This window comes from Dryas octopetala, chromosome 2 (assembly GCF_963921425.1).
Source record: "Dryas octopetala chromosome 2, drDryOcto1.1, whole genome shotgun sequence".
Lineage (NCBI taxonomy): Eukaryota > Viridiplantae > Streptophyta > Magnoliopsida > Rosales > Rosaceae > Dryas > Dryas octopetala.
This window is the reverse complement of record NC_141367.1, coordinates 13,544,801-13,554,041: the sequence shown is the minus strand read 5'-3', so window position 1 is coordinate 13,554,041 and position 9,241 is coordinate 13,544,801. Positions and strand designations below refer to the sequence as shown.

The 9,241-nt window shown below is 35.8% G+C and overlaps 1 protein-coding gene and 1 long non-coding RNA gene across 2 annotated transcripts; both read left to right on the top strand.

Annotated features, from left to right (window-relative positions):
- The first annotated feature begins 203 nt into the window (after nucleotides 1–203).
- LOC147293248 (uncharacterized) lies at nucleotides 204–3,271 on the top strand. The gene is made up of 8 exons (XM_086234522.1): nucleotides 204–333; nucleotides 522–596; nucleotides 1,079–1,147; nucleotides 2,187–2,263; nucleotides 2,373–2,461; nucleotides 2,585–2,714; nucleotides 3,056–3,146; nucleotides 3,218–3,271. The coding sequence occupies exons 1-8, from the start codon at nucleotides 223–225 to the stop codon at nucleotides 3,269–3,271; spliced, it is 696 nt and encodes a 231-aa protein (XP_086090648.1). The 5' UTR covers nucleotides 204–222.
- A 191-nt stretch (nucleotides 3,272–3,462) lies between these two features.
- On the top strand, nucleotides 3,463–4,326 carry LOC147293247 (uncharacterized). The gene is made up of 3 exons (XR_015120436.1): nucleotides 3,463–3,670; nucleotides 3,747–3,806; nucleotides 4,019–4,326. It is a non-coding gene; the product is annotated as an uncharacterized LOC147293247 (long non-coding RNA).
- Nucleotides 4,327–9,241: the final 4,915 nt, after the last annotated feature.

Here is a 9,241-nt window from a genome sequence, read left to right as displayed (position 1 = left end):
CAGTTAACTGAAGCGTAGGCATCCAACTGGGCCAAATGAGAACATTTTTAATGCTATTTAAAGCTATTTAAAGCTAATTAATGCTAATTTATTTTCTTCCTTCTCTGCCATTTTTCTTCATATCAATCATCTTTTTTTGAATTCATAGATAATTCCTTTAGCTGTAGATTTTTAGTCCCATGGCTGAAGCTAAATTAGATAGAAAGAATATCATTGAAAAGTATGTATTTGCCGCAGAAAGATAGCAGTGCAGTTAAAGAGGCACTTGATCAGCTAAGTGAAGTTGGTTGGGCCAAGAAATGGAGTTCTCAGCCATATGTCTCACGGCGTACGGTCAGTCTCCATCACAAATGTGAAGTTCTGGGAAACTGCTACCCAAAAATTAGCCACATCTACAAACTCATGCATACATGTACTTGAATGATAATGATCTGTTCAATGTATTGAATTATTGTTTATACATTTGCTTGGTTGGAAAATAGATAGGTTGACTCGTTCAAGTTTCAACATTTATGCACCAGACTTCTCTTAGGGAGCTGACAACTCTTGGAATTAAAAATGCAGAAACCCTTGCAGTTCCCAGTGTCAGAAATGATGTAAGTATTTGTAACACACTGGTTATTTATTTGTGCTACTTGCATTCAGAATGAGCCAAAATTATATGCAAAAACTTTCTTGGATGTTCTTACTTTTACATACAGCTTCTTAACCTTTAGGCTCTTTTGTGCAAGTTTGTTTTGCAAATCGTCAACACTACATTTATATATCTATTTCCTTTTTTTATGGTTTCAACTTCTATGAAGACAAATCTCACATCAGCAAACCCTTAATCCAAACTACTTAGATAAAAGATGTCCAGACCAATTTTGAGTTAAAATTGTCAGCATCCTATTGTGAATTTCTCTACCTTTTTGTCTTCTTATCTTTCTTTAATCTTTAGTGAATCTGAATTGTTATAAACTGACTGGAAAGACAAGGCACATCACATCTAAAATTGGATGCGGCTCTTTCTATATGCATTTTTCAGGCATTGATTTCAAACTACTTTTTGTAATATTAATATCTCTCAGTGATACAGGCCGCTTTTCTATTCACCGTGGTGGGGACAACAGGATTCTTAGGTCTTCTTGCTGGCCAACTTCCTGGGGTAAATTTGATTATATCTCCTTTTCTCTGTAAGTCCACATATAAGTTATACAACAACTATCTTAGACAGTGTGATTGGGAGGGGTTGTTTGTGTTCCTATATGTGTGTAATGATAATTTTCTTTTCAATTTTTACTGTTTTTTTCTGTACCAGTGTATAGTTGAGGTAGTGTTTTTCTTCATCTATTGACATGAAATCATGCCTTTTGCTACTTGTACGTAACTATATGAATGTTTTCATGCAAACATCCTTTCTCTGATCTCGATGAATATATAGGAACCTGGTCTTTGAATTATATTGTTACAGTGTATCACTACCTGCATCAGATTATTAGTTTTCTCTCTTGCATCTTGTGTAAAAGTGGAGGAATTTTCTCAGTACCTTGCTGGTGCATTTGATCATACATTGTGCATGAATTCGAAAGGTCTGGCTATATAAGAGGGGAGGAGGAATCCAATTATTATGTAAGCTAGCCCTTTTTTTTTTTTTTTTTAAATTTATAAGGACCTATGTCAGGCAAATTTTATTGCAGCGAACTAGGAGAAAGCATTTTGGGGTCAAGCACGAATAATCTATAGTGACTTTCATTTGATTCTTGATAGTTAAAGTATGACAAGCAGACCTCTGTCTTGAATGTCACAGATAATAATAGCTGCTTGACATTTTCACTAAACAAAGAAATTGAATGTCACAGATAATTATAGCTACTTGACATTTTTACTAAACAAAGAAATTAACTTATGCACACAACTTAAATTGTAGAAGAAGTTTAAGACAGAAAAAGCAAGGGATTCTGTTTCATCTTTGTATCAGCCTAATCATTTCCCAATATTTGTCAACTGCATTTTTGGGATACAGGCTTGCCTTGAGGTCTTTTGCAATAATATTTTTGTTGAAGTGTTGAACTGTTAGATTCACATATTGAATTAGAGGAATTATACAATATAGAGAAAAATTTGAATGCCTTACAGAGAAATTTTTTTTGAAAAGATTCTGGTTTTTACTGACATCTTGGGTTCTCACTGTACCAAACTTGAAGGATTGGGGCTTTTTTGTGCCATACTTGATTGGGAGCATCTCTTTAGTTGTTTTGGGTGTGGGAAGCACTGCCCCTGGGTAAGACTAAGTTTTATATGGAATTTAATTTGTATGCCTTGATACTCTTAGTGTTTTAACGGTTTTTCTAATTCTTGCATTAAAAACTAAGCTTTATCTGCACTTGTAGGCTTCTTCAAGCTGCCATATCTGGCTTTTCATCATTCTTCCCAGATTATCAGGAGAGAATAGCTAGACATGAAGCTGCTCATTTTTTAGGTACTTCATTTCATTAAAACACATATCAGATTCTTAATATCAAACTTTCTGACTGATAAATAGCGCCTCGGATTTTGAGTTGCTTACTTGACATACTGATAAAACAATTTTCTCTTTGGATAGTTGCTTATTTGCTGGGCCTCCCCATTCTGGGGTATTCTCTAGATATCGGGAAAGAGCATGTCAATCTCATTGACGAAAGGCTGGAAAAGCTTATATACAGTGGGCAGCTTGATGCAAAGGAGCTAGACAGGTATTTATATGATAGTTATAGCTACTGGAATTATCAATTTGCTTCAGTAATATTTCCTTCTGAAACTGCAACAAATGTACTCCTAGTGCTTTTGAAAATGGTGCATCTTTTCACTGTAAATCCATTAGTCTGTCTCATTGTTTCCTGATAATCTGATTTGGCTTGTGCGCAACCAGTCCATTTGAATATGCCTGTTGCAATGTTTCCACATGACTCTATCATATTCAAATGCAATACATAGTTGCATTTCACTGCAGGAAAATATATCCTTATAAATTGATACATTTGAAGTCTATAATATGTGTGTGGTGGAGAAGAACTAAATTGTAGTAGCCTTTTAGGTTGGCAGTGGTAGCAATGGCTGGACTCGCAGCAGAAGGTCTGAAATATGATAAAGTGATTGGTCAATCTGCTGATCTTTTCACTCTTCAGGTTTATAACTAGTTAAATACCATTTTCCTAAGAGTAATTGTTTTGTGGATAATATGTTATCCCAATTTCAGAGACTTGATTTTAATTTTTCACATATTCTAGATCTCTTTGTCCAAAGAAGCTAATGGATTGATTCTTGTTATTTCAAAATGCAATGATGTATTGTTATTCTCTGTTATGATTTTGGCATATATTGGCATGGATCTGTAGGTTGGATGAGTTGGATTCTTCAATGACGATGAGTTGGGTTCCATGACCTGTTTTTTTAAATTTTTTTTGTTCTCATTTGTGTGGTTATGCAGGACTTATTCCCTTGTGCTGTGATCCTCTTTCTTTATTTTTTTATTTTATTTTTTGTATAATAGTAACCTTAAAGAAACTGAAGCAGCATAAAGAGGTTCTTTTCTCCAACTTTTGAAATCCATCTTCCACAATAAGATGATTTACTAAAACATGTTTTATCTTTTGCAGACTGACACTGCTTCTGTCTTGCTAGAAGCCACAATAAGATGATCCTCTCAATAGTGCGTGCTTTTTTAAACATTTGTATGTTATGAAAGTCATAAATTTTATTCATTTTTCCTCTACTTCGTGTTGCAGGCCCTCAGCTTCCCTTACTTGGGCAGTGCTTCAAAAAACATGAGGAACCAACACTCTGCAGTAAGTACCCATTTATATCCCATTTCCCAATAATTTATTCTCTGCTAATTTATTCTCAATTATTTGATCTTTCTTACATTTCTTGGTTATGTTTCATTTGTTTTATGTAAATTTCTTCCATGGTTTTTGATATGTGGATTGGTTCTTTTATAGCATGCAAGTTGGGAAAAATGTTTTATTATAATGTAATTTGCTATGCTATATATTTTCAGTGGTCTAATCCAAAGCACAAGCGAAGCAGTTACACCCAAGCACAAATTGATGAGGTGTGGGTTGAATGGGGACAGTTTGTCATCTCGACTTATATATAGCCATGTCGGTACGTATGAAGTAGGGTACGTTAGCCATTTTGTGGTATTTAGATGGCCAAGCCAATTTTTTGTAAAGGAAGAACAAGTGCATGCAGATTTTAGAACAATGTAGTCAAAGGTTCAGAAAATTGCTGCCATGCCAATATTTTGAAAGTGTAGGCAGCTTTGAATTGGAACAATTGATGGGGTTATGGAATTTAATTTGATCATGGCTGGGACTATTGTTTTTGTGGGATTAATTTGTAATCTTTTTATTTGTACTTAATTGGAATGTTTGGATGAATGAAATGCATTTTTGTACTTGGAATATTTGAATGGAAGGCAAATTTGAAAATGCACCAATTTTAGGCCACACATTTGTCTACTTGCATATCCATGGCATTTATATGAGGTTTTGCACAAAAAAAAAAAAAAAATATATTTCACACCAACCTTACATATCAGATTTTAAGTACCAAACCGATATGTTGTACACCTTTTATATCCGATTTTAAGTACAAAATCGATATGTTATACACCTTTTATATCAGATTTAAAGTACAAAACCGATATAGTATACACTTTTTATATCAGATTTTAAGTACCAAACCGATATGTGATATACCATTTATATCCAATTTTAATTACAAAACCGATATGTTATACTCATTTTATATCTGATTTTTAGTACCAAGACGATATTGAATACATTTTGTATATCGGTTTCAAAATTACTAATGATATCATAAGTATCTTACATATCGGAATGTAGTTTTTAAGGTATCAGAAATCATTAATATCTGATAACAATGATGGTATATCATATCGGATTATCAAACAAATACGATATCTAATATAATATAGACATCAGTGAATAACCGATATGTAATATGGGAGAATAGATATCGGCACGCATTATATCGGTTGGAAACCTAAATAGATATCGGTTTATCACTGATATATATGAAGGTTTTTCTTGTAGTGTGTGCTTTTGAATCTCCTAACCTAACCCTGTTGCCAATTGCCCTGCTTTCACTTTCTTCAAAAGTAGGCGCATTGCCGAAAACTTGTTGTTCCCCAATCGATTGCGCTCTTGCAACCGCTTCACTATCTTTATCCTCCAATGCAGGCACCATGTTGATAACAACTATGGAGTCCATTTTCCCAAAAACATACTGCAACATGCCATGTATTGAAAATCATATAATGACTTTAGCCTTCAATCATTTTGAGTTTCAAACAACATGTGCTCCCCACATCAATATGATGTTCCCACATAAATTTCAGCTATGCAATTATCCCTCACATGTTATAAAGCATATTATTGATTCTCACACGTCCCTGCACAAATATGTATACATGCATCGATGACAACACAACTAATTCAACCAATTAAATTACAGGACTTGTAGACACAATAACATTCTGTGTATTACTTGTAAATCTTCATACCTTGATTAACACTAATGCACTAGATCATTGATACCCGAAGAAGTAGACTTATTCTGGAAGTCAGATGTTATACTCCCCCTGTTTGGAAAAGTCAATCTTATATAGGGAACGATATCAAGTCACTTATGGTGGTGGATATTTTGTAGTTAATGAACTGGTGGGTTGTTGTCATGTTTTAATGGGAAAGGACACTCCACATCTCCTGCACAACTATAAATATTAAGCTTGCTTTTCCTCAACCTGTTTACATCACCAGTCTACATTTGTATTTAAGATGGTCTTATCTCCCATTTCTTGTTGTCAACTCCCAAATAAATCACTCTTTAGTGGCACATTGAAAATTTATTCCTGCCTTCACTGTCTCCATGAAATGCAGTTATGCATGGCCCATTAATCAAATATTATAACGTATATGTCATTTCTGTATTGAAAGTGTAGCATTTGGAAATATAAGTTACCTTTAGTGGAGGGTGATTGATTAGCTGCCATTATCGACATTCATTGCGTTGGTCTGTCCATCTTCATATACAATGGCCGATTCCATGTCCGTCCTAGCATGTTGCATGTTCGTGCCTTCAGTATCTGTATCTATATCATCACATATGAGACTTTCACTTTCGTGTCTGTCCCCTATGTCAAATGTGTTCCTTGGCATTGTCTTGATTGCTATATGCCATCCTTCATCATGTGGATCTTGCACATAGAATGCTTGAATTACTTGGGAAGATAATATAAAGGGATCATCGTTATTAAGTAATCTATTGAAGTTGACCAATGTGAATCCGTACTTATCCATCTTCAGCCCCCGGCTGCCATTAACAGTATCCACCCATTCACCCCTGAATAATACCACCTTGCGGCTAGCATGGTTTGACAGTTCAATTATGTCTGTAACCTTACCATAGTAGTCTACCTCCCCCCTTTTCGGATATCGATCACGGGCACTCGCATAGCATTCAGATGACGATTTTATGAACACGCCACTATTTTGATTTTTCCCTTTATGGTCGAGGGACTTAATTCGAAATCAAAATCGTTGACCATGAATTTTGTATGCCTAACACACCACTCGCTTGGTCCTTTTGATATTGCTCGTATGTCTTTGGAGATTATGTTATTGTGATCCACGTCCAATGCATTAACCTGTTAATCAATGGGACCCTACATTCAAACTAAGACAACATTTGACTACACCCACCACACACGCATTCCAAACATTGATTCAACATAACACCAATACAAACATTGCACAAGCAAATGACTAGACAATGTGGTTGGGTTATTTGATTAGGCAAACACTGTTTTAGCTTACATGTTCAGCAAACCATTTTGGAAATGATAAATTTGCAGCCCTTTCTGCAACAAGCATTGGTGTTCGTCGACCCCTTGCAGCTATTGCATCTTCAACATATTGACTACACCAGTCATTTTGTCAGTACAATACATTTTGATGTGGATTTGCATTCAGTATCAAATTTTTGGAACCAATATGATTAAAGTAAATATATATTATGATGAATTATGATAAATGAACTCACTCTATTTGTACTTTAACCTCAGGTGCATTCCAAAGCACACATCTATATGCCTTTTCCTTCTCCTCAATGTCCAATTGTATGACCTGGCTGACCCTCTTCCCTATCCGTTTTCCTCCTTCAGCAAATATTGCTAGTCCACCACTGGCATCACGACCCCCTGCATCTGTATTACGCCCCCCTTGGTTTCTTCGTGTCTTGGTGTCCTCCAAATACATAGAACAAAATGACAAACATTTGTCAACAATGTATCCTTCTGCTATGCTCCCCTCGGGCCTACTTTGATTGCGGACATATTGTTTGAGTAAATATCTGTGATGTCATTTTGAATCATGAATAGATATTGGTGAAATTTAAGTGCCCAATTTTTACAGCAAATTTCATATATACAAACTGCCCAAGTTTTACAGCAAATTAGTTCGCTCATCACATTAGGATTAGAAAACTACTTTGCATTAGGATTAAAGGCTTTAATGTCATTTTTAATCACATTACAACAAATTAAGATTAAAAGGCTTTAGTGTTGAAAGAAATTAGTGCAATAATCACATTAGGATTAAAAGACTTTAGTGTTGATTAGGAACTCATAACAGCTAGAGTTTTGGTTGTTGTATACCATAAGTTTTCGGCTGCAATATCAAGAACTTAAGGTTTCCCATTTACTGCTGGACTAGGATTACCTATTAGTATGCAATAAAATTACTCAAGTATCTTACACAAACTATATAGTGGCATTACTAAGTTTACACAAACTATGTAGTAGAATTACTAATTGACATTAACTATATTCTCATACATTTCTATGGGGTACATCCATCGATAATGTACCGGGCCCGCCATTGCTGCCTCTTCAACTAGATGGGCTGGTAGGTGTAGCATGACATAAAAAATGGTTGGTGAAAAAATCTTCTCCAGCTTGCATAATATTAGGTATATTCGCTATGTGAGGTTTGTGAAAAATTCAGTCGTTCCACTCTTTGAACATACATGTCTGAAAAATTGACAAAGTTCTATCAACAGTTTTGTTACTGCATCTGGCAAAGTGTTTCGCAAAGCCATTGGGAGCAACCGTTGCAATATGACATGGCAGTCATGGCTCTTTAGCCCCGGCAATTTCCTTTCTTTAACATTTACACAACGGGCCACATTTGATGCATACCCATCTGGCACTCTAACTGATGTCAACAACTTACAAAATACATTCTTCTCATTTGTTGACATCGTGTACAAAGCCGGTGGAAGTAGAGTTCTACTATGTCCTCGCTGAGGGTGTAGAGTCGGCCTCATATTCCATGCTTCCAAGTCCAATCGTGCATTCATTCCATCCTTAGTTTTCCCATCGCATACATTTTTTTCTATGTGCATAACATCCAAATTGTGTCTAAGCAATAAGTGTTTCCAATATGGTAACTGAAAAAAAAATGCTTTGTTTTTTCCATGATCCCTCGTACAATATTGGTCCTTCGGGGGTTTTGCACCTGGCTGGTTTTTTAACTTTCTTCCTAAAAGTAAAAGTCAAATTAGACAAATCACGTAGACATTCAATACCTAACATTCGTGTCGGGGGCAATTCCTTTTTAACCTTGTTATTGAATGACAAAGTTTCACATCTAAACGTATGCCGGATAGGCAAAAATCGCCGATGTCCCATGTAGCAATTCTTATGTCCATTCGGTAACCACTTACTGCAAGTGTTGTAGTTGCAATATGGACAAGCGAACTTGCCTTTTGTGCTCCAACCAGAAAAGTTTGCATATACTGGGAAATCGTTGATAGTCCATAACACTACAGCCCGCAATGTGAATTGTTGCTTTGTTACTTGATCATACGACCTAATCCCATCTTCCCATAGTAATTTTAGCTCATCAAATAGTGGTTCCATAAAAATGTCAATGTCATTTCCAGGCCCCCTTATACCTGGTATTAGAACAGACAACATCATATAAGGTTGTGTCATGCATAGCCAAGGTGGCAAGTTGTATACACACATTATAACTGGCCATGTACTGTGTGAAATGCTCATGTTGCCAAATGCATTAAAGTCGTCGCTGGCCAACCCCAAACGAACATTCCGATTTTCAGCTGCAAAGATTGGGTATTTAGTATCCAAATGTTTCCACGCGGGTGAGTCAGCGGGATGTCGGATTGTACCATGTTT

What these genes read in the sequence shown, in the direction of transcription:
- LOC147293248 (XM_086234522.1), top strand. Translation starts at nt 223, where the DNA reads ATGTATTTGCCGCAGAAAGATAGCAGTGCAGTTAAAGAGGCACTTGAT. An exon ending in CATATGTCTCACGGCGTACG is followed by an intron (nt 334 to 521) that starts GTCAGTCTCCAT and finishes TTTATGCACCAG; the next exon opens with ACTTCTCTTAGGGAGCTGAC. An exon ending in TTGCTGGCCAACTTCCTGGG is followed by an intron (nt 1,148 to 2,186) that starts GTAAATTTGATT and finishes CCAAACTTGAAG; the next exon opens with GATTGGGGCTTTTTTGTGCC.